Consider the following 22,143-nt stretch of genomic DNA (forward strand, 5'->3'; position numbering starts at 1 on the left):
TAAACGTTTTAGGTAAAAAATCGATGAAAAATTAAAATTTTAAGCTACATATGAGATTTTACTATTAGGTTAGCATGACTGCGCCTTTATCCAAGCGTTTCAAGCGTGAGCGCTGCCGCCGCCGCCGTGGGCAACGTTGGAACCAAAAAATATGAACCAAGAGGGCGAACAAGGCGGCTTTCGGCTTTTTTCTCTCATCCCGACTCCTCATTGCGCGATTGCGCGTTCGCCAGCGAAATGGCGTCAGAAGCGGAGGACTCCTGTACAACCGACCCGAATTTTGCGGTTATTTGCTCTTTTCTAGAGCGCTTTGCTGAAACATGCGGAATTGTGCATCCTGATTTCAAAGAACTGCAGCAAATGTTAGAGAACAACGAGCTAGGTGCGTTATATCGTGTCTATTTTCCTTCCCTCTGATGCCTGTCATCAAGGGTGAATGGGGCGGCCGCTTTTTTGTTTTGATTTGCATCTTGTTTGTGTTCGAAGTTGTGAAGGTGTTTTTGGAAAAGATAATACATGGTTTCACGATCGTATGCGCATCTGTTTTTTAGGATATTTTATTTGTATTTTTTCCATAATTTTTGTTATATTTCTGAGCATATTACTGAAAATTTCTTTTTGTCGGTGTAACTTTATTTTTCATTATTAACCAGGTAAAGGTATACACATTAAAAGAATCTAAAATTTAAATTTTTACAACTTGATTTTTGACGACGAAACCCCTTTGATTTCAGTTGATCCTCAGCTAATCGACTTGCATGTTAAGCTTTTGAGAAAAGCTCGTAAATCTTTTACTACTGAGAAATGGGAAAAGGCTTTGATTAAATTTTGCCACACGTTTTGCCAAGAAGATGCTACGCAAATCGAATCTCTTGGATACATCAAGTTACCTCTGCTAACAAAAATTAGGCTATTGAAGGTAAGCAAATTTAAAATAAATTTTTTGTTCATCAATTCAGCATTTTATTATTGCAGGCTCTTCTCGAAGCTCAGTTTGATTTGAATGTGAAATTCAAAGCTGCTATCAACAAACTAACAGCATCTGAATTACGGCTGACGCCTTTGGGACGAGATGCTGATGGACAGATTTATTGGGCACAACAAGACAATAAACTTAACTTGAGGGTGTACCAAGAGGACGAAGATGAGAATTCGTGGAATCTTGTTGTCAAGTATGACCATTTGCTCGGTTTTAAGACACCCTCATTATGTTCAATCATTATTTCAGAGATAGGGAGTCTCTTGCTGAACTAATAACAAAATTATCTGGTGGGAAACTTGGTCCTGCTGACCTTGAAAGTGCAGTCTTGGATGACGATAGCAATCAAAGCCAAGATGATGAAGACGAGGATGTGCAGCCTGATGACATTCTACTGGATACTGGTCAACCTGAAGATGCCCTGCCTCCTGGCCTTCTAAACGGACCACACAAGAAGAAGAAGAAGTACCACGAAAAGCAGATAGATAATGTACGTTCAAAGTCAAACAAACTTATTTGATGTTTTCTTATTTAAATTTAAAACAGGTGGAAGAGCCTACGAATGTCGAAAAGGACACAAAGCATTTGTCCGAAGAGAAAAGAGAAGGAGCAAAAAATGATCCTGGTGTGGTAGACGACAATGCCTCCAAGGAAGAAAAGGCTGATGAAGTGGGTGAGACAAAGGAAGAACCTTTGATGGTCATCGAAGGTGAAGGCAATGGAGCAGACTGCGAGGCTGTGTTTGGCGAAGCGATAGAGGAACCAGTGATGTTCTTCTGCGGCACTGGCTCAGGAAAGGAATGTGACACAGGCAATCCTGGTGAAAATGAGGAGGAGAAGCAACCAGAGAAAGATGCAGAGAAAGAAAAAACTGAAAATTCACCCTCCAAGACAGCAGTAAATTTAGTATTGGCAATTTTTCTTTTTGTTTAAAATTTTGTTTGCAGGTCTGGAGCATTGACCAGATATGTGGATCCAGTAAACCAAACAATCAATCCTCATTTTCAATGAGCATGATGTTCGGCAACTTATCAAAACCATCTTTTGTGCCCAGTCCAGAGAAGCCATCTTTTTTCAATGTAAATTTTGCGGCTAGTGCAAAATCTGTTGTGTCTGAGCCAAGCTCAACCTCTAAAGTCGAGGAGGTGATGGACATGCCCAATGAAAAGATCCAACCTACAGATAATAGTGTTGTGACTGCGAGTGATAAGATTGAGTCTGATCTTCCAGCAGTGTCAACAGAGTCAAAAGAAGTTAAAGAGGGTGAAGTGAACACAGCTGTCAATCAAGAAAGTGATTCACAAGAGAGAGGTGACTCAATTTCTACTAAGAATACTGCTGTTGAAGTATCTAGAGACGAGGTTGCCGTCAAAGTATCCACAGACGAGGTTGCCGTCAAAGTATCCACAGACGAGGTTGCCGTCAAAGGATCCACAGATGAGGTTGCTGTCATATCCGCAGACGAGCATGCAATAGCTGGTTCGGATGAGGCAAAACCAGAAAGTAAGCTTGAAGAAGAGCAAACAGAACATACTAGTGTTCATAATGAGCAGGCAGACAAGCTTGAAAATACTGTTGACAAAGAAAAAGTTGACTCTCCAGTGCAATTAAAAGAGGGTCCAGTCACCGTAAGCCAAGAGCCCAGTGTGGAAACAGAGCTAGATGCTGAAGAGCCCAGTAAAGAAAATGTTGTATCTGCCACAAACGAATCACCGAAAGAACAAGAGACTCAAGAGAAATGTGACAAATTGAAAAAAATAGGGCCAAACAAAAGCACGGAACCTGAAGAACAGCCGATGGAGGTGGACGAACCCTCTTCTGAAGTGACGGTGGTTGACAAGAAGGAGAATATTGATATTGTGGAAAAAGAGCCAACTGATCCTTTGGACTCAGGAAATAGCAAGGAAAACGAACCTGATGAAAAAGCACATACTTCTACAGATAGCGATTTAAACCAGCAAGATTTGAAAATTCAAGAGACAACAGGGATTGAGTGTGAAAAAATGGAGGCCATGGATGTCACTGAAGCAGAGGAGAAAAATGTTGATCAAACAGAGGAGGATCAAACAACTGAAGTTAAAGCAGAGGATCTGAAAGCTTCTACCTCGGAATGTGTGAAAAAGGAAATTCCAGAGACTTTGGAGCTGACAAGCTTAAAAGATAGAGATGATCTTAAATCTAAAATTGATGAAAAGTCGTCAGAGAAATATTTCAAAGAGGATGTAGAGCTTGGCCTTGACAAAACAAAAATTGTGGAAGTGGAAAAGAAGGAATCCCTTACAGTGGCATCTGCATTAACTTTTGATTATAACCCACCTGCCAGTCCAGAAGGCAAGCTTGTAATCGAAACGATTCCTCGCTTCACTAGAGGCCGTGGACGACCAGCCAAAAAGAAACTTGGAAACACTGCGCAGCCTGATGACAAAAAGCCTGATACACCGTCTGTTCAGTTGCAAATCACTCCTGGAAGAGGAAGGGGCAGAGGAAGAGGACGGCCGCCGGGCAGACCTAAAGGTTATAACGTTTAAATGTTTGATTATAAAATCTAATAAAATAACAATTTTAAATTTAGCTGGAAGAGTTGATTCACTTACTGTGGATAGTGATGAAAGCAAAGGCAGCCGAAGCCCAGATCTTGCCAATGAAAAAGCTGACGAGGGTGAGTATTTTTTTAATACTCCATCTTAAATTGAACAACCATTAATAATTTTCTGATTTTAGCTTCACCATCTAAGAGAATGAGCAGGCGTATAGCTGTAATACGACAAAAGGAGGAAGAAGATAGAAAACGAAAGGAGGCTGAAGCACTGATTGAAATGCAAAGGAAACGTGAACTTGAATTACTTCGGCAGAAGCAGCTGGAAGAACAAAGTTCCAGTGACTCATCGCCAGACTCTGATTCAGAGGTAGATATTTGTAATAAGAGAATGGGGGTTTTGTTATATTTAGCTTTACTGCTACTAGCAAAGTAAACATCGTGAATTAATTATAAAAAATTAACACCTATGTTTGTTTGCTCATGCTTAACATAATTTGAATGTATGCACCTCACCATACAGCATGGCTTACATGTCCTGCATCCATATTATAATTGTTTCAGGAATCAAATAGTGCTGAAGTTAGGACAAAAAGAAAATACACGCGGCGAAAGAAAAAAGTATGTATTTTTATGTTTTTGCTGTTGCCTTTGGTGTGCTTGCTCAGTTAAAGTGAAATGGAGTTTGTAATTTTCTGTCAATTTTTAGGATGACTATGAAGCAGACATAGCATTAAAGAAGAAGAAAAAGAAGAAGAAGCGAAGGAGGCGAGGACGAAAGGGTGCAGGTGCTAACCCTTGGGAGTCCTCTGATTCAAGGTGCTTTATCTTATTAAAATAATCCCTTAGGACTTTCCATATTTATTTGGTTGTTGTATTGTTTCACAGCGACTCGTCTGAGGAGAGCGATGGATTAGAACCAGAGGACGAGGATGATGATGAAGTGCCTGAACTTAAATCTGATCATGAATTTTCCCCCGAATCAGATCTCGAATTGGGACCCGGAGAAGAACTGCAGCCGGCAAGAAGAGCAAGGACTGTCACTGCTAAGAGAGGTAAACTGATGTGCTAATTATTCAATTATATTAAAATTCTTACCTTTGTTTACAGAAAAAGCTCAAAAAGCCAAAGTTGAAGAGGAGGAAGATGAATATAGATGCCAGAAATGTCAAAGCGGTGACCAACCAGAAATCATTATTCTCTGCGACTCCTGTGATCAGGGTCGTCACATAACATGCATGAAACCACAAATGCACCTGGTACCTGAAGGAGATTGGTATTGTCCACCATGCGGACAAAATCGACTCATAGAAAAACTTACGTCGACATTGAGAGATCTTGATAGGGCCAACAAAAAGAAATCAAATGCAGATCTTAGAAAACAGAGATTGGCTTACGTTGGAATTTCTCTTTCAAACATTATCCCTTCAAAGGTAATCTATTTAAACAGAATTTTACTGTAAACACTAGCTTTTTTAAAAGGATGAAGAAGAATCAGAGGAAAGTGATGATCAGCAAGATGACTCTGTTATATCAGAAGCTGGCTCAGAACTGAAAGAAGCCATAGACGCTGTCGAGCAGGAAGTGGAGGAAGAAAACATAAGCTCTGGAAGTCAAACTTCGAGTAGCAGCGAGTCTGAAGAACAGAAATCTGAGGAGGATGAAGAGATGTATCCTTTAAGACAAAGGAGGGCAGCTGCTTCTGTTAAATACAATTTCCAAGAATACGATGAGATGATTGACTCCGCCATTCAAGTAAGTCTTGTCTGGATCAAATCAGCAGTCAGCAGTTCTATTTTTTTTTCTTGCAATAGGATGAGGTAGAGTTAGTGAAGGGAGCAGGAAACCTAGGCAAAGGCAAAGATATTGGAAATATAGTTAATGCTGAAGAAGACGAGCAGGGATCAGATAAAGCATTTGAGCCCGAGGAAAAAGATAAGATTGAGGAGAAGGAAGAAGAAAAGCAATCAGAATCAGAAGAGGATGAAGATGATGATGGTATTAATTCAAAATAATTATTGCAGATTCGTCTTCATTCTGCATAAAATTAATTTTAAATTTATAGTCAAAACAGTTACTTAACAAATTATTCTTATTCTGTATCAGATCTGAACAAAGCGGCAGCAAAACTAAAGGCCAGAGAAAGGGAACGTTTGGAAATAATTGCAAATGCAAATGCTAGCAAAAGGAAGCAGAAGAAAAAGAGCATTGCTTGTTTAGATGTATCAAGTGGGGATGATGATCATGCCTCCGATGAAGACTTTGTGGGTTCTGACAGTGATTATGAAGACGAGGAAGATGACGACGCATCTGTTGACAGCGGAGACTCCGAAGTAGTACGTTCCAGGCGGAAACGAGGTGCATCAGGACCGGTAAGTTAAAGAAAAAGAATTAGATGTTTAAAATTAAAGTAAAATGTTAGGTGCGGAGATCAAACAGAGCACGTCAGTCACGCTATGACAAAGAATTCATTGACGACAGTGAAGCATCTGATGACAGTCGTAAGGCTAAGAAAAGCAAAGGTAGAGGCAAGGGCTGGCTAGGGTCAGACTTTTCAGAGTCGGTAGACTCTGAAAGTGAAGATTCTGACTGGGGAAGAAAGAAAAAGAGGAAGAGGAATGCACCAACACGATCACGAGCGCCTGCGAAGAAAAGAAAGAAGGGAGGTAAAAAGAAAGGCAAGTCACGAGCACCTGCAAAGAAGAGGTCCTTGCCAAAGGACTCTGACTCGGACAAGCCTGTTGTTAAAAAGCCTCGGCCTAAACCTGAGAGAAGTGAAAAGCCAAAAAGTCCAGTCCCTGTAGAAAAGAGGACGACAAGAGGCAAGAAAATCAACTATCAAGAAATCATTGGCTCCGACAGTGATGAGGTAAAGTAAATTTTGTCGGCCAGATGTGTTATAACTAAAATCCATTGCAGCCCAAACCTAGTCGAGCTAAAGCACGGAAACAAGTGCTGAGTGATGATGAGGCAGATATTGCCGAGGAAGGAAATATCACGGGCAAGATTACTCCTAATAGGAATGGAACACCTGCAAAATCTCCAATGCTTATGAAAGGTATAGAAAGTTTAATTCAAGACTAACATTTAACAAAAATTTTACAAAGTAGCCTCTCCAAGCCTTCAAATAACTGAAAAGTTTCTGCAAGAGAAAACTTCAGTTATCATAAAGACGCCAGCTGCAGATGATGACGAAGCACTCATTCCGTTGACTCTCAACCCACCTGAAAAATTTTTGAATCCATCTCTAGAGACCACCAGTCCGGCTTCCATACCTCAACCCGTTGCTTTTTCCCCAAGCAAATATCCATTTGGTACACCTCCAAGTCAACCACCTCCAGCGTATCAAGCGCGACCTTCTGCACCCTCCCCTGCTCGGCTTTCTCAACCCGCTCAGCTGCAACCAGCATTCAGAGGGAATTTGCCAGCGCGTCCCAGATTTGACAGCAAAGACACAATTGTTGGTGTTGGTCGAGGGCAGTACCAACCACCTGCATACCCACCTGGAGGACCCCAACCGTTTTTCTATGGGACCGAGGAATATTATGACAATTTTCCCCAAGAACCGCCTGCCAACTTTGAGACACCAACAGCACCTGCACAAGGCTCAACTGAAGATGAAGTGGGAGAATTTGGAGGTTTGGTGTCATATTTTTCAAGCCAGCGTGAAGATGACCTAGAGTCATAAACTGTCATTTTGTATTCTCTCATAATAATGTAAATAATATTTATGAAAAAATAGCAATTTTTATTTTGCACTCTATGACAAAGAAAAAGTCTTTTTCATTTTAATTTTTGTGGACTGGCCTCATCTGTAAATATTTGATAGACCATTATTTCTGGAATTGTGAATAAATTTTGTTGCTGCATTCATCATGAACAAGTAGTATTTATTAAATAATAATGAATAATAGGATTTTGTAATGATGTATAGCTGAATATCAATTTCCCGAGTTGCTTTAATTAATGTCTTCTGTGGTCCCGTCCGTAGTTTCCGCCAGAAGATGCAGGTCTGCCATGGTGGTGTGGTTCATGGTGATGCTCTCGAAGCTCATGAACTAGAGACGAGTGTCTTTGAGGAGCCACCTGGGGCTGACCAGGCACTCCCTTGTACAGGGAATAGCCTCGTTTGTCCATCTCCTCCCCCTTTCTAATATTTGGTTCTGCATTCGTCAGGAAGATTGTCTCATTAGCTTTCCGCTCTTTCCTTTCCCTATTAATAATTGTAATGATCTATGTGTAATAATATGTTAATAGTAATTACCTCTCCAAACGAATTATCAAGGCGACAACAAACAGGAATAAAATAATTATAGCTCCAGAGAGCACACCAGTGATGATGTACACCTGTGTTTTCAACTCTTCCACATCCTATTTCAATTTAAATAAATTTAAAATCAATATTTAAAACCCAAATCAAGCCTCACCATTTTGACTTGGTGATGATCCAACCAGGAATGGTGCCTTGAATATATTGATAAGATTATATGAACACTCAATTGATAATGAAGAATGTCTGATTAATAATAATCTCAACTCTCAAGTGTGAAGCTTTTTAGCATGATCCTGTTTATTGTGCAAATTTAAAGATAGGCAAATCTAAACATTCTTTTTCTTGATCACGGTCTTCTTCAAATTCTTTTTCTTCATTAATTTCTTTCCAGCGCCAGTTTTTACTTTCTTTGTTTTGAGTTTCCTGACAACAGTAGGAGGGTCCAAAGCTTTTTCAATATCATTATTGCCCTCTGCTCTTCGAGCACTAATTTCCATGGCCTTTTCAATTGGATCGCTGCCAAAAATTTCCTCCAAGTGTCGTTTTTCATGAGTTTTTTCAGGACGCCTCTGCTCATACTCAACTTTAGCACTAATTCTTGCAGCATACTTGCTTCCAAGTTCCCGTTTCAGCTGTTTCCGATACTATGATAATGATTTGATAAATAGCAAGTGCTATTTTAATTGTATAATATCAAACCTCGTTGGGCGACTTATAGGCTGCATTTTCCCAAAGTGTGGCCCCACCAAAGCTTCCATCAAAAATTTTGATAGGTTGCAGAACAAATCTCGGACCTGCGGCATAAAATTGAATACATTTTCTAATAATGAAGTAGGAAGCAAATTTTTGAATAATCGGATGTATGCAGTTTCATACGCAAAATGTCCATTCTAATGGTAAATTGCACCTGTAACTGCTATTATCTTTATATTGCCCTTAGGAATGCCACTTAAGACATTCTGTACACAACCTGAAGTAAAAGCTTGAGGTTGAAAATACTAGGGCTGATTAAAGAAAGATAATAAAAAATTCTAGATACCTATCTCTGCAAGCGATCCATCTTCTGCGACAATTTGGTAGTTGCGGAACCAAATCCTGTTGTCAAGCACAGTGAAGGAAAGTACATGGTCAAAGAAAGGTTGGCTTTTAGGATGATGGTTTGGAGTTCCAAAGACCTGCACCAGCAACTCCTTCAAAAGCTGGTAGTGAGGCAGCTCTTCAAAACTCTTGTCAAACGAAAGGAGTGGCCTTGACCCTTTCAGACTGTTCCCTGTTAGCTTCAATTCACCCATGGTGTACACTGACGGTGTACAAGTTAATCTTAAGCTTATTGGTTATGCAGTTTTTGTTACCATTTTGCACGAGGAATTTTGCTGATGGACCAGCAGCGACGTTGCTAATCCACATGTATAAATCAGTTTTCTTGGCGCTGGTCATGTAAATGCACTTGTTGCAGTTTTTCATCTCACATATCTGTTGATTAAATATACACTATATATCGTTTAAAGAGCCTCAGGGATCGACATCATATTGTAAAGAGCAGACAACTATGGACTATTTTTTTAAGTATTTACGGGACTAAAAGCATCAAACGTTTTTGTGCAATCCATAATTCAACTTAAAGTTTTACCTCGTTAATGGCAGACACGTGCTCCTGCTTGGACATTTTACTCTCCGTCCTACTATGTGGCAGAATGCTCCTGAGATTTTCAAGCAAGTGACGCTGTTGGAATGTTATTCCCCTGGATGCAAAGACAAGGAGTCTTTGCCTGTTGGTCCATTTTACCTTTGTTAACAAATTGATTGTAAAAAAAAAAACGCGTGATAATGTAATAATTTTCAAAAACCTTTTTTGCCGGACTTTCGTCTGAAAATCTCGTCGGCGCAGGCAATTCCTGTTCCTCGGTCTCCGCCTTATCTGAACTTGAAGCCTTCCTCTTTGGATTTTTTATTTTTGATTGGATAAGTTTCATCACAGTCGGCGGCATGGTTATTTATGTGTCTGAAAATTATTATTTTTTTTTTAAATAACATCAAAATTATGTTCGTAGAACGCAATAATATTCACGAAATTATGGTACATTTGATAAAATGTCATTTAAGGATTAATATATGCGTAAAAATTACTAAATGGCAACTTCTGTGAGTATAATTACCGACTAATTATATTCCAAATCGTCCGAGATTTCCACTGTTTCTGATGCACGAGGAGTCGAAAAATGCAGCTCGGAGTCCACGCTTGTTTTGGTTGGTGTGGTGAATGATGAATCTGATGATCGATGATTTTTACTGTTGATAGCCAAAACCAACAAGAGCCAACCAAAAACTTTCTCTTTCCCGGGGTCACGACGTCATTCAAGATTGATTCCCCCACCCCACTGCTATAATATTTTCAACATGGACGGCTGCAGGTAATTTAAAACCCGTCTTGTACTCGAACGAATTTCAAAGTTTAGACCAAAGATCTGTGTCTAAAAAGTTCAAGACAGAGTCGAAAACTCGGACAAGAACCTTGTTGCTCCATCAGCAGTTTGCTCGTGAGAGATTTAGTGCTGTGTATATAAATCTTGCTCCGCAGTAGGTACGTAAAAGTGACGAAACTATGTATAATAAATTAATAGGATCATCGGATCACCTCGAATTTATTATCCCGTTTTGTTTATCCCGAATCTTTCTCCTGCTCTCTGACAACCCTGCTTGATTCAATATCAATCAACCATAATAAGTAATATTAAAAAATTTTTATTGGACAGACACAGCTAGAGCATAATAATGGACAGCAACAAAGACGAAGCTGAGAGATGTCTGGAATACGCAGAACGATTTGCGGAACAAGGGCTCCTGGAAAAGGCTGAAAGGTTCATCATGAAGGCTGAAAAATTATACCCAACAACCAAGGCCAAAGATTTATTGTCAAAACTGAGCAAAATGCAGGAAAATCAAAGCCAAAAGAATTCTGAGGACGAGCCTTCATTTGTACGTCAACGTACAACTACAGCAAACAAGGAAAATACAGCCTCACCTGCAGGTAAAGATAGATATTAATTTATGTAATAAACTCATAATACGTACTGGTGTTAAAATTCTTTAATTAAACTTCAACTTGAAGGTGCAAGTGCAGCAGGCACCGACGAAGGAGATTATACGAGCGAGCAAGTGGAAGCTGTAAAGAGGATCAAACGTTGCAAAGACTACTATGAGGTGCTGAGCATTTCTAAGGAGGCAACCGACTCTGAAATCAAGAAGGCGTACAAGAAGCTAGCCTTGCAGTTGCATCCTGACAAAAATAAAGTTCCCGGAGCAGCCGAGGCCTTCAAAGCCGTCGGCAATGCAGTGGCTGTGCTGACTGATGCGGAAAAACGAAAACGATATGATCAGTTTGGCTCGGACGAAGATCGTCTGAATCACAGACACCAAGGGTATGTTATTTATTGAAACTAATGAGTTGTTAAATTTTAGCCTCCAATTGTTCTTATTTTAGACACTATGACTACAGCTACAGTCGTGGATTTGAGGCCGACGTCACGGCCGAGGAGTTGTTCAACATGTTCTTTGGTGGTGGTTTTCCAAATCAGAATGTTTACGTCCGTCGTGGAGGTCGATGGCAAAGAGCCCAAGCTGGAGCTAATGGAGGTGGCGGCGGCGGTGGAGGGGGCCAGGCCGGTCAGGGAGGCTACACAGTTTTTCTCCAAATGCTGCCCATCTTGCTGCTGATCTTCCTTTCCATGATGAGCAGTTTCTTCATCTCTGATCCGCTCTACTCCCTGCACCAGAGCCACAAGTTCCCTGTCGCAAGGAAATCTATGAACCTCAAAATTCCGTACTATGTTAAGGAAAATTTCCATACCGAATACCAAGGAAGTCTGCGGAGACTGGAGTCGTCCGTTGAAGAAGACTATGTGAATGGATTACGACACGCTTGCCACAGAGAAAAGCATTATAGGTAATTGTTGATTGATTTTACCTTATGCCATGCTAAATTATTAACGCACCAATAGGGAATCAATGCTATGGAAAGCACGCAATTTCGGTGACCACCAGTTATTCCAAAAGGCGCAGAACATACGAACGCCGTCTTGTGAAACTCTGCAACAACTCCATGCCCAGGCAGCTTGAGAAGATTTTTGTTTTGTACGATTGGCTCTGATGTCTTTTAACTGTTAAATTATTTCTTCTTATTTCCCTGATCGGCTGCTCGTGGTCTTGTAAATTTACTGTCGACAAGACATGTAATTTTGTATTTTGTCATATTAGCTTGGCGATACTTAAGTCAAGCTCGCTGTGACTCCCACTGGCATGCCTCAAAAATGAAAACTATCATTGATGTTAGGGTTGTTTACTTCTTATGCCGCACGCTGCGTTAGTCAGCGAGTTTTACCCATTCCAAAGAATTTAAATGGAATATCATTAATAACAACGATTCCTGTGTTTCTAAAAATTGGTTATCTGAAAAAAATTAGTAACGTTAATGTCAAATTACTGCAAATTTTCACATTTTTGCACTTATGCATTTGCAACCAATCCCCAAATGAAACTTCAATGATCACAGGTAAAACTTATCAAACTGATCTAGCTTTCTCATTTAGTTAAAAGATTTTGCTTGCAATATAGCTTGAAAGCGTCCTCTACAAATACACGATTTTGTGATTTCGGTGCCACTGGCACAGTAATTAATTGTATGAGTTTTAGTTATAATGCTAGTCGCATTCACTTGTTATCATTATGTTTTGTAAAGTATAACGCGCAGAGAATAAAAACTGCCCTTTGAGGCAAAATATTAAAAAAAAAAAAAAATGTTCCCTCTCTGTCCTCTGCTAAAAATTAACTAAATACCAAATCGCACCAAATTACAGAGAAGTGTTTGATTCATTTTATTTTAGTAAATGTATCTCTACCGTTGTCGCAAAAAAATTATTGCAGTTTAGAAATTAATTATAAAATCATAACACTTTCATTTATAATGATAAAACATCAAAGTTTGTTATTTTCATTTGGAATAGAAAAAAATGATGCGCAATTTTTGGTCAGCTAAAAAAATTACTAGGGTGAAGAAAACGTGCAATAATATTAAGTATTCATTTAGCTGAACTGAACTTTATCCTTCTCAAATTTTCACGCGCGTTAATTCCAATCCCTTTTCTGTCCTTGCTTCTGTCAAGATCTGCCGAGGTGGAGTGTGACCGTCATCCCTCCTCCCACTGTGATTTTCACTTTTGCTTGTGTTTGACAAAATCAAAATTCCTAGGCGCCTACCACGACCACCATGGCAGCGCAGCAGCATGTTTCTCATTTCACTGTTGTTGGCTGTTGCGACTGCTGCGGCTGTTCTTGTGTCTGTTTTAAATCTTATTTTGCAGTTTTAATTTTTTTCCTTTTGCCAGTTATGATATTGAAACTGTTGATCGCGTGTGCGCGCATTGTGCTGCAGCTGCAATGTGTATAAAATATACGTTTCTTTGATCAACTTTATAGTGTTGTGATCGCCAAAAAATACAAGTGGAAAATATCAAGATTACGCAATCATCAAGTGTTTTAAATCCTTAATTATATTGTGAAATCGTGTGAATCAAAATCATCAGATATATCATCAACACGCAGTTTGGATTATAATTACACCTGAATAACATTATATCGGAACGGAAATTCTGCCCTGCACGCAATGTAAGTTTTCCTCTAAAATTTTATTTACTTTTATGCAAAAACTACAGGCATTATTGCATGTTAAATTGATACTGATTTCATATTTAATTCATCAATCTGACCAATTATAAAATCACTTGGAATCGCTTGGAAGTTACAATTATAAAATAATGCAAGTTTCTTAAGATATTGTAATTATTATTCTCTAAATAATATCGCATAAAAAAGAAATGCTTAAAACCAGACGGACACTCAAGATTTTAAAATGTTAGCTGCATATGTATTTTAATTTTTTAATTGCTATCACAACTCTATATCAGCAAAAAAATTATTGTGAATAATTTTATGTTGTTTCATATAATTATAATTCAGGAAAAATAAATTAAATTAATTAGTCATATGACACATTAAACAAATACACAGTATTTTATGCTAAAGCTGCGTTACCTCATTCATTACTTGAAAATGATCAGCGAAAAATTCTCAAAATTTAATTACGCATATACAGAAGCACAGGCTGCAACTTCGCAGACAAATACGAATGCTGAAACTAGGATTGCAAGAGCCCAAAGTGCGAAAACTCCGGCCAAATGCGTCAACTTCAAGTTGGTGGGCCCCGTGGCTTGTTGCGTGAGGCCGACGGCGGCCAAGTCCCACTTGTGGGCTGCGCGTTCTTCCCAGTGCAGCAGCAGACCCGATTGTTGCAACTGCAGGGCCAGGTCATTCGCAGTGTCGGTCAGGTAGGATCCTTTCCTCAAAACGCTCACCACCATTTCCCAGTAAAGATCCTCGCGCATCAGCCGTAATTTGTCCACTGCCGACGACAACAAAGTGTTCGCAGCGAGTTGGCCCGACGGTAAACGCTCAACGGCAAACGCAACGCGGGCGCCCTGAATCATGGAAATCATGCAGAGTAGAAAATAATTATTTTATTGAGGTTCAGGATTAAAGTTTGCACTTAATTTGAAACGAAATCCCTGTCAATTTGGAACGTTATGGTTATTTTTATTATTATTTTTAGTTAAGAATAATATTCAAAAGGTTCATCATACTTTTTGGCTATAAATTATGGTGTTTAAAAACTCATTATACTTGACAAAACACATTGTTAAAATTTTCTTTTTAAATCTGAATTTTCATCTATCTTTTCCAATGTTAAATGTTATAGTTCATAACTGTCATTGCATGTCTAGAATTTTCGGTTGCGAATAATTTTTTTTTACATTTTCTCTCTTCAGAAAAATTAGTTGAAGGGCCAAATAATTCTAATAAATCTTTTAAATAACTTTTGTGTTTAGTTTATAATGCATTTTTTTTAAATCTATTCATTTTGAGACCCACAATGCAACACTGAAAAAGGGAATAAGCTAAAAGGCTAATGTCCCGAAAACCTGAAAATTAATCGTGCGACAACGGATTTTAAGTTTTAAGTAAACTACATTTATAACAATAAAAGAAAATGTAGTTGATATGTTTGATATAAAAAACTCAATATTTAATATTTTTTTTCTAAATTCTTGTCACTGTTTGCGCGCTTAAATGATTATTTATTATTCTTTAAAAATAAAATTAATTTTTACTTACCTTCAATGCTGCTGCCTGCTGCTCCTCTTCATTCATAATGCGAAACTGTTTATAAACTCTTGCGTACACATTATCCGTCGCATCCCTCAAAGAAAAGGCCCAAGCGTCGTGATTAGCTGCCCAAGCATAGCCTGCAACCAAATGACAATTTAATTGAAATTAATTTTAATTAGTGAATTATGATGCACCGATTTCGGCCATTTGTTTTGGAGTGTCAAGAGGTTGACCGAAACGTGGCACTGTCATTACGGAGATAAGCGAGCTGGAATAACTTGTTGCGAGCAGCAAACCCTTTTCGTATAAAAAATGTTACACTTTCAATTAAGGCGAGATTTTTATGCAAACCTGGACTGAAAAAAAGATCAGGCAAATCTTCACCACTCCTGGGGGCATTTTCGGAGCAGGCACCATCAACATGAAGCCAAGCACGGTCAGGGTGCAATCGACAAATCCAATCAACCTCGACTCGCGGTGCAGCTTTTTTGCCATAAGCCACAAGACAAACGCACCCGCCACGATTGAACTTCCCACCAGGGTCCAAACTCCGTTCGAAAATGGCAAGGCTGGAGCCATCAATCCAGACAAGAGCTTCGGTCTGGGCGCTAAACATGTTATGCCTGCTAAATGCTTTTTTTGATCAATTTTTTTTCAACCTAATTTTTTTGTTTTATTGCCTGTGCGGATGTATGGAACGGTGAAGTCCAAATGTTGGTACTCGTTGTACCACAAATAAATGGCACCAAATCCAAAATCGGCCTTTTCACCAGCGACGTTTCTTGATTTTTTTTTTGTCATTAATGTTATTGCAACAGTCGATTAAATTTACCCCAGAATTCCATCACCAGTAGAGTTTTCAAAAATCTGACCCCATTGCGAGGAGTCGGTAACAAGTTGCCAAGTGAAATTTAGTTTCCGAGCGAGCTCAATCGCCAACTTCATTTCTGTTCCATCCCATTGATTGCCCTCTTTTTTAAAATCATTTTTATTAAAACATTGAAATGTTTAATCTTTCTCACCGATTATGGAGTATGGTGGATAGTTGAATGTAGCCATCCGGAGTTTTCGCAACCTCAAATTTCTCCAATCCTCAGGAAAAAGGTTATTATTGCCAAATAAAAACGACTCGTTTTTCCAAACATCGATCAGGACGGGCTCATTTTGCACTTCCTTTGAACTCCCGCTAAATTTCTGCCGCCAAAAAGTGATCTTGTCCTCGTAAAGTAGGCCAAGCGCGAAATTCGCAAAGAACCCTAGTACGTCTAGGTTCAATATCTGTGAATATAGTTTTTTGTTTTACATTAATTCAGATAAGAAATAGTAAATTTACTTCTCTGGGGTCTGTTCCTTGGGAAATCATGACGACCTTTCTGTGTTTTCTTTGCCCAGACTTCTTTGTCGCTAAGTGCAAATTATCTAACGCCTCGCTTGGCTCATTGGTAAAAATAACCACACTTTCACACCCCAAGTCAAGAGAAGCACTGATGGAGGCCCTTAAATTAGATGTGTCACCGCATTAAAAAAATGAGAATCTTAAGTAAAAATATGATCATTCAATAATGTAAAATAAATGTAGAACAGCAACGACTTTCAAAGAAGTTATATTAAACGCCTGATGTATTCAAAGTAGGCAATCCGCACATCATTGGTGTCAAACCAGTGGCCTACCTTGTACAAGTCGTGTGTTGAAACTTCTTCAGAAACTAATTTCTTAACACCTGGTTGGCTAGTTTAAATTAACTTACCTGTCATTTTGCTGAACTCTGACTATGGGCGTGTGTCCAGGAGAAAAATTTGGCAAGTCAAGTGTATCGTTCATTTGGCCCAAAATAAAAATCACGCAGAAGGATGGAAAGAAGTTTATGCTGGATAGAATGCCATGCACAAAATTAAACATTTCCATTGTTGCCTCGCTTGGAAAGTTCTTTCTTGTTGAGAACCAAGAAGAATATGAAAATGATTTTCCTGAAATCGGCGCAAAGCCCCACTATTCATGATGGGATTTTAACTAGAAAATAATACGACCCTTTTATCTTGTAATCTTGTTGCTATTCGTTTATTTATTTTATTACCAAACATCAAACAGATCGAATTTTACAGCCACAAGACGAAAATGTCTATGTTGAACGATTTGTTAGATCATTGATGATCTCATAAATAACTCTTTTCTAAGCACATTTATCTGGTTGAAGGGTGTGTGTGTAACAGGCAGCATATGCATCCAAATACAATGTATTGTGTGCGACTGCAATATGCGGGTAAAAATCAACTTTGCAATGTTTATGGATTAAAATTGTAATTTTTGTGGTGCATGGCAAAGTTGCAGTGGTACAAGTCGATATTAAAATCTTATATAATAGTTAAAATATTTCCTCTTCAGTTGGTGCCTTGCCTTCATTTCAATTCATAAATTTTCCACTGCTGCATAATATTATAATATTTTATTATTTAACATTTTATGCGCACAACTTGGAATCCGAATCCAGTCGAATACATAATATCTTAATTAGTCTTTTTATAATAACCATGAATGGGTAATCACACATAATATACATTATATGTTCCCATAATTTTCTGTATGAAAATATACACCAATTTAGATCAGCTAAAACTGTCCTTATTTGGCCACAAATCACATTCATTTCTATATCAGTTTCTATTTTTGGATGTACGAACTATCTGGAAGTTGAAACACGATGGGGGCTACACGGAGACTGGACACTTGACCGGAATCAAATCATTCAAAATTTCTGCAAAAATGTATTTATCAAAAAGTAAATAATCTAATAAGATGAAATTTTAAAAAATAAATGTTAGGATAAAATTATTTAAAAAGAAAGGCGAAGAATAAAATGAAAAATTAAAAAAAAAAATGTGAATCCAAGTCTAGTCCCGGTCGCCTAAAGGGGCCTACTGGTCATGGTCTGAATCCCACGCCTCGTTGCCGCTTATGCTGCCCCCATCAAGCGTGGGTCACCGAACCCTACCCGAGGGCGACCGCAAGTGAGACCTGATGTATCCGGTTCGATAATCGACGATGTCGCGGCGCTGCCCTGTGAGGGCGCCGTGTCTGTGGCGCCGACTCCACCTATCACGTGAAAAAAAGTTAGTTTTAAATTTAGTTTAAGCACGATCTATCCATGCAAATCATTCAACAATGGAGTTTGCAAGCATTATGATGCAAATTTTTCTGCAATAAAATATCAACTTTGTCAGTCGAGTTGATAGCGTAGCATCTAATCTCAAATTTTAATTACGTGTAATTTTGAAAAGAAAATTAACAAAGCAAAATTGAAAACTTGTACAAGCAGAATTTTTTGATTACATGTACAATTTCAGCTAGTTTTCATGGTTCTATGATAAGCAGAAATTCCGTGCGAATAAGCATATTCGAGCTTTCCATGTACGCACTTGTCTTATTGCCAAATGCAGGAGCCGTTTTTAGTGCAATTTATATATTAAGTGTACAGATAGATTATTGTGCTTAAGGATGAGGCCAAAATTTTTGGTTGGTGGGGATCGTCTGGATGGATACAGGAATTTCCTCAAGGATGAAAGATATTTATTTATCCCCAAGCCAATTATGAAAAAATTATTTATCTGCACGTATTTTTGATAATTTTAAATTTATCGTGAGTTAAAGCACTATATACTTTATTAAAGAAGTTTTACATAATTTTTCATACAATTTTATTTAAAAAACGTACAAATGGGAACCTTAATCATTTAATTGCTGGGACTTAACTTGCAAATGCATAATTATTGTGACTCCAAACATAAATTTGTGTAAAAAATAATATTTTTTGTGAGCCGAAATAGCAATAAGACTAATGTAATCGTGAGCAATGTTACTATGAGGACTGAGGAGCTAATAGTTACTTTGGAAACAGTTAAATGCAAAGCAGCGTAGTGTGTGTTCCCTTAGCTCTCATCAGTAATGGTTCAAATTTTGAGAGATGCTGACATCTTTATGCTTTCCTCCAGCCCTAACCCTATAAAAGAGCAAAACAAACCCTGCAGAGTACCAAAAGTCAGGTCAGGAGATGATGGGGTCACAGAAAAACAGACACGATTTCCTTGGAAAAGTTTTGAGTTGAAGAAATCGATCTTATGAATACAAATTTTAATTATAACAAAAGTTTGACGTCTCTTCTTAGAATTGAAAAGAGAAATTTTTAAAAGACATATTTTTATTTTTAATGAATTAAAATTTAAAAAAATAGGAAACGTAGTATTTAAATTTTCCATGAATAATAAACATTAAATATAAAAGGAGTATTGAAGTATATGTTATTTACACACATGCTTACTTCAAAAATTAAGTACTAAAAAATCTAGCAGCTTACCTAGCGCTATGGCTTAGCAGAATTACATTTCTGTAAGAAGCAGTGTTGACGGTTAGCATTATATAAAAATTGCAAAACCCCACCAGTGGTGACATTTATAATAATCTGAACCAAAAAATTCAGACTTTTGTTGCTCAAAATAGAATTAATCGAAATTAATTTAATCCCAAAAAATTTAGCAAGGTTTGTAGGCGCTCAAATTCAATTATTAATCTATGCACGCCAAAATCTGGTGTTAATGTAAATAATTATGAAAATCTACGTAAAAAATTCAAATACCTGAGCAGTCTGGTGATATAGTCTGGCCAATTATCTGGGAAGAAAACAAGAAAGAATCCGATCGCAATCAAAATCATGCCAGACAGCCTCATTCCAGCAAATTCAGCGTGGTACAGCACAATATCCACCGCTGAGATTAGATAAGATTTTAATTTAAAAAAATTGAAAGTGAACATTAATATTTTAATTTAACCTCCCGATGATGGAACCGCGGCAATTAATCCAATCGTAATGAAAAATTCGTAGGTGTAAACCGTCCCAAAGTTGCTGATTAAATTGGTTGCTGCAAAAACATTAATTTTACAAATAACCACCATAACATGTTTTCAGTATAAGCACACCTAGCAGAAGAGTGGAAGCTGCAAGCAAAGTAATCCAAGGCAGGTCTGGCCAAGGGACAGACTCGGAGCCAGAGAGAAAAAGTCCGAGGGCCACAGGCCACAAAAGCGTCGCATTCATCAGTCCAAGAGCTGAGTGACACACCGCGATTTGGCCCCTGCTTGCATTTGGGCCGACCGTTTTTCTTAGCATAACCTTGCAAATAAATTCAGATCCAGTTAAGAATGGATATTGCGTAAAAAAATTACCTTAAAAATCGCAAACGCTGTAGCTGATGTCACAGCCAAGACGACTCCGCCTAGCGTCGGACTATCCGTGATGCCGTCCATGTAGGCGATCAACGCTATCCCCGTATCGCACATGATTACAGCAACAATCTATACGAATAAAAAATAGTGTTTTTCTTTTTAACAAAATATATATTGTGTTGACGTTACCCTTATGCCAACAAATTGCTCATGGAGAATTACCCACGAAAGGAGGTAGGCGAAGGAAACAGTTGTTGCGAATAAAGCAAGCGAATCTGTGACGTAGATCGTCCTCAGCGAGAGCACCAGGCAGTAATAGGATGCAAGCCAAAGGCCAGTCATGAACATCAGACGTATAAAGAAACGAGCTGAACAATTTGTTTGAATTAAAGAATTACTTTTCTTTTAATAAATCATAATTACTAAACGTAAATCCCTTTTCTCTGAACGGTCTGAGTGCTTCGGCAATTATCTTTGTGGGGTTCGAACACCTCGATCCTGGTATTCGGCAGAGGAGGTAAAATGGCAAGAACAAAATGTTCCAGTTCGTTAAAAACCACGCAGTGCAAAACGGCGCGTCGTAGTGAATTGTCCTCTGAAAAATTAAAAAAAAATGTATGTATATTTTAAATTCGCAGAAAACTTTACTTAAAATTTACCATGCTGACAATTTCTCCGGATTTGGTGATGTTTGTAACATTGTTTAGGGTGGTAAGGTTGTAAAATAAGGGTTTCGCGGGTGAGGAAGCATTAGTAGCGCTGCGGTGGCGGTACAAAAGTTTGAACGAGTGAGCAGTGCCCACCCAACAGCCCGTAACCACGACCATGACACAAACGCCACAGTATATCTGAAAATATAGCAGTATAAAAAAGTTTAAAAAAAAATTTGCTACCTTTCTCGCAGGCAAAGAAATGCACGAATCACTTAATTTTTTGCATTTGCTCCAGATGGAAGAGTGCTTTGTTATTGGCTGTATGGCAGCACTTGTGTCAGGCTCCGAGGGTGCTGAAAGTAAAATTTTTGTATAAATTTTAATTTTATATCAAGAAATGCTTAATTTTAACCTTGCTCGGTGGAGTCCTGTTGTCTAGGGTGCTTTTGTATGCTGGTGAACGGACCATTGGTGACGGGGGTGGTGGGAACAGGGGCTGCCTCCCCGTCCTCCGTTGTCACCACCACACTTGGGGTTCTGGGTCGGCGGGGATTGAAGATGGATGGGATGGAATCCCCCTCTCGCATCCTCGGTCAAACTCGTTCCAAAATATCAGTAGCGGCAAAGATGACACTGTTGATACTGCAATTAATTGTGTATTGATCCTCTTTTTAAATACGCCTTTATTATGATTTTTCAAGTTGGAAAATTTTCAAGATTTGCAAAATTCCATAAAAAAAGGAATATAAAAATGCAATCGATAGAATCATTCCTCTGATAAGCTTCAATCCTAACTTTGGCGTGATTTTTGCACTAGCCGCTTGTTGAATAATTTATGTTTCTCCGTCCGGAGCAAATGATTGGTGCTATTAATTAACGCGAGTGTTTGCTACTATATGTGATCTGAGCGCGGTCGGTCGAGACTCAAATTTTGATAGCAGCTGGCCATGGATTTGTGCAATAAAGAACTCACATTCGCCCTGAGCGCCCTGCGCCACAACCACCCTTCGGGACGACTTTCTCTCCGAAAAATGGGACAAAGTTTCGGTTCTTGTTGCGAAACAACTCCGTGTAATGTAGGGCGCGTGCGTGCGCGCAAAATTAATAAGAGGTCGGCGCCAGTCGACGCTCTCCGGCGCATATCGCACCCCAACCCCGGCTATAGAGAGGGTAGCTGCGCGCTGTGTTTTCCAGCTTTATTCGTGTTTTCCTCTCTGTGATAAATTACCTAATCGATTTGATTTATTGATGCGCTGCATCTCGTTTTTC

At 38.7% G+C, this 22,143-nt stretch overlaps 5 protein-coding genes across 11 annotated transcripts; 2 read left to right on the plus strand and 3 right to left on the minus strand.

Moving 5' to 3' along the window:
- The first annotated feature begins 192 nt into the window (after nt 1-192).
- Nucleotides 193-7,398, plus strand: LOC132204091 (remodeling and spacing factor 1-like). 2 transcript variants are annotated; one of them, XM_059632347.1, is made up of 18 exons: nt 193-382; nt 735-919; nt 976-1,172; nt 1,229-1,469; nt 1,526-1,876; nt 1,927-3,493; nt 3,552-3,638; nt 3,701-3,885; nt 4,080-4,136; nt 4,225-4,334; nt 4,404-4,570; nt 4,626-4,948; nt 4,998-5,270; nt 5,330-5,513; nt 5,622-5,887; nt 5,938-6,384; nt 6,435-6,573; nt 6,626-7,398. In XM_059632347.1, exons 1-18 carry the CDS (start codon nt 238-240, stop codon nt 7,201-7,203), a joined length of 5,502 nt encoding a protein of 1,833 aa, XP_059488330.1. In that variant the 5' UTR covers nt 193-237; the 3' UTR covers nt 7,204-7,398. The 2 variants fall into 2 exon arrangements, with proteins under 2 accessions (XP_059488330.1, XP_059488331.1); XM_059632348.1 differs by lacking the exon at nt 4,080-4,136.
- On the minus strand, nt 7,391-10,079 carry LOC132204093 (ribosome biogenesis protein BRX1 homolog). Of its 2 annotated transcripts, XM_059632350.1 has the most exons (9): nt 9,945-10,079; nt 9,636-9,790; nt 9,419-9,574; nt 9,141-9,261; nt 8,828-9,088; nt 8,488-8,582; nt 7,943-8,432; nt 7,780-7,886; nt 7,391-7,728 (listed from the first exon to the last, which is right to left on the minus strand). In XM_059632350.1, the coding sequence occupies exons 2-7, from the start codon at nt 9,774-9,776 to the stop codon at nt 8,115-8,117; spliced, it is 1,092 nt and encodes a 363-aa protein (XP_059488333.1). In that variant the 5' UTR covers nt 9,777-9,790; nt 9,945-10,079; the 3' UTR covers nt 7,391-7,728; nt 7,780-7,886; nt 7,943-8,114. The 2 variants fall into 2 exon arrangements, with proteins under 2 accessions (XP_059488333.1, XP_059488334.1); XM_059632351.1 differs by lacking the exon at nt 9,945-10,079 and having other exon boundaries at nt 9,419-9,576; nt 9,637-9,778.
- Nucleotides 10,080-10,160: 81 nt separating this feature from the next.
- Nucleotides 10,161-12,233, plus strand: LOC132204092 (dnaJ homolog subfamily B member 12). Its single transcript, XM_059632349.1, has 5 exons — nt 10,161-10,369; nt 10,542-10,816; nt 10,898-11,207; nt 11,270-11,731; nt 11,787-12,233. Exons 2-5 carry the CDS (start codon nt 10,561-10,563, stop codon nt 11,902-11,904), a joined length of 1,146 nt encoding a protein of 381 aa, XP_059488332.1. The 5' UTR covers nt 10,161-10,369; nt 10,542-10,560; the 3' UTR covers nt 11,905-12,233.
- Nucleotides 12,234-13,922: 1,689 nt separating this feature from the next.
- LOC132204076 (ionotropic receptor 25a-like) lies at nt 13,923-16,828 on the minus strand. The gene is given in 8 exon segments (XM_059632324.1): nt 13,923-14,318; nt 15,013-15,143; nt 15,201-15,303; nt 15,358-15,614; nt 15,687-15,787; nt 15,839-16,284; nt 16,340-16,502; nt 16,755-16,828. Coding segments are annotated over 8 exon segments (1,671 nt in total).
- Nucleotides 16,829-17,060: 232 nt separating this feature from the next.
- Nucleotides 17,061-21,946, minus strand: LOC132203889 (solute carrier family 35 member F3). Of its 5 annotated transcripts, XR_009442474.1 has the most exons (13): nt 21,848-21,946; nt 21,287-21,516; nt 21,115-21,227; nt 20,881-21,069; nt 20,645-20,816; nt 20,411-20,589; nt 20,222-20,350; nt 19,976-20,168; nt 19,828-19,917; nt 19,635-19,764; nt 19,356-19,385; nt 18,889-19,001; nt 17,968-18,097 (listed from the first exon to the last, which is right to left on the minus strand). XR_009442474.1 is itself a non-coding variant. In XM_059632043.1 (12 exons), the coding sequence occupies exons 2-12, from the start codon at nt 21,459-21,461 to the stop codon at nt 17,983-17,985; spliced, it is 1,515 nt and encodes a 504-aa protein (XP_059488026.1). In that variant the 5' UTR covers nt 21,462-21,516; nt 21,848-21,946; the 3' UTR covers nt 17,061-17,982. The 5 variants fall into 5 exon arrangements, 4 of the variants coding, with proteins under 4 accessions (XP_059488026.1, XP_059488027.1, XP_059488028.1 ...); XM_059632043.1 differs by lacking the exon at nt 18,889-19,001 and having other exon boundaries at nt 17,061-18,097; XM_059632044.1 differs by lacking the exon at nt 18,889-19,001 and having other exon boundaries at nt 17,061-18,097; nt 21,287-21,507; nt 21,848-21,928.
- Nucleotides 21,947-22,143: the final 197 nt, after the last annotated feature.

This window comes from Neocloeon triangulifer, unplaced genomic scaffold (assembly GCF_031216515.1).
Source record: "Neocloeon triangulifer isolate White Clay Creek 2 clone unplaced genomic scaffold, ASM3121651v1 ptg000020l, whole genome shotgun sequence".
In the NCBI taxonomy this organism is placed as follows: domain Eukaryota; kingdom Metazoa; phylum Arthropoda; class Insecta; order Ephemeroptera; family Baetidae; genus Neocloeon; species Neocloeon triangulifer.

What these genes read in the sequence shown, in the direction of transcription:
- LOC132203889 (XM_059632043.1), bottom strand. Translation starts at nt 21,461, where the DNA reads ATGCGAGAGGGGGATTCCATCCCATCCATCTTCAATCCCCGCCGACCC. An exon ending in CGCGGTTCCATCATCGGGAG is followed by an intron (nt 19,765 to 19,827) that starts GTTAAATTAAAA and finishes ATCTAATCTCAG; the next exon opens with CGGTGGATATTGTGCTGTAC. An exon ending in CTGCTAAGCCATAGCGCTAG is followed by an intron (nt 18,098 to 19,355) that starts GTAAGCTGCTAG and finishes TTCACGTGATAG; the next exon opens with GTGGAGTCGGCGCCACAGAC.
- LOC132204092 (XM_059632349.1), top strand. Translation starts at nt 10,561, where the DNA reads ATGGACAGCAACAAAGACGAAGCTGAGAGATGTCTGGAATACGCAGAA. An exon ending in AAATACAGCCTCACCTGCAG is followed by an intron (nt 10,817 to 10,897) that starts GTAAAGATAGAT and finishes TTCAACTTGAAG; the next exon opens with GTGCAAGTGCAGCAGGCACC. An exon ending in CTGAATCACAGACACCAAGG is followed by an intron (nt 11,208 to 11,269) that starts GTATGTTATTTA and finishes TTCTTATTTTAG; the next exon opens with ACACTATGACTACAGCTACA.
- LOC132204091 (XM_059632347.1), top strand. Translation starts at nt 238, where the DNA reads ATGGCGTCAGAAGCGGAGGACTCCTGTACAACCGACCCGAATTTTGCG. An exon ending in TCGTGGAATCTTGTTGTCAA is followed by an intron (nt 1,173 to 1,228) that starts GTATGACCATTT and finishes TCATTATTTCAG; the next exon opens with AGATAGGGAGTCTCTTGCTG. An exon ending in CAAACATTATCCCTTCAAAG is followed by an intron (nt 4,949 to 4,997) that starts GTAATCTATTTA and finishes CTTTTTTAAAAG; the next exon opens with GATGAAGAAGAATCAGAGGA.
- LOC132204093 (XM_059632350.1), bottom strand. Translation starts at nt 9,776, where the DNA reads ATGCCGCCGACTGTGATGAAACTTATCCAATCAAAAATAAAAAATCCA. An exon ending in ACGTGTCTGCCATTAACGAG is followed by an intron (nt 9,262 to 9,418) that starts GTAAAACTTTAA and finishes TTTAATCAACAG; the next exon opens with ATATGTGAGATGAAAAACTG. An exon ending in TGGATCGCTTGCAGAGATAG is followed by an intron (nt 8,583 to 8,827) that starts GTATCTAGAATT and finishes TTTATGCCGCAG; the next exon opens with GTCCGAGATTTGTTCTGCAA.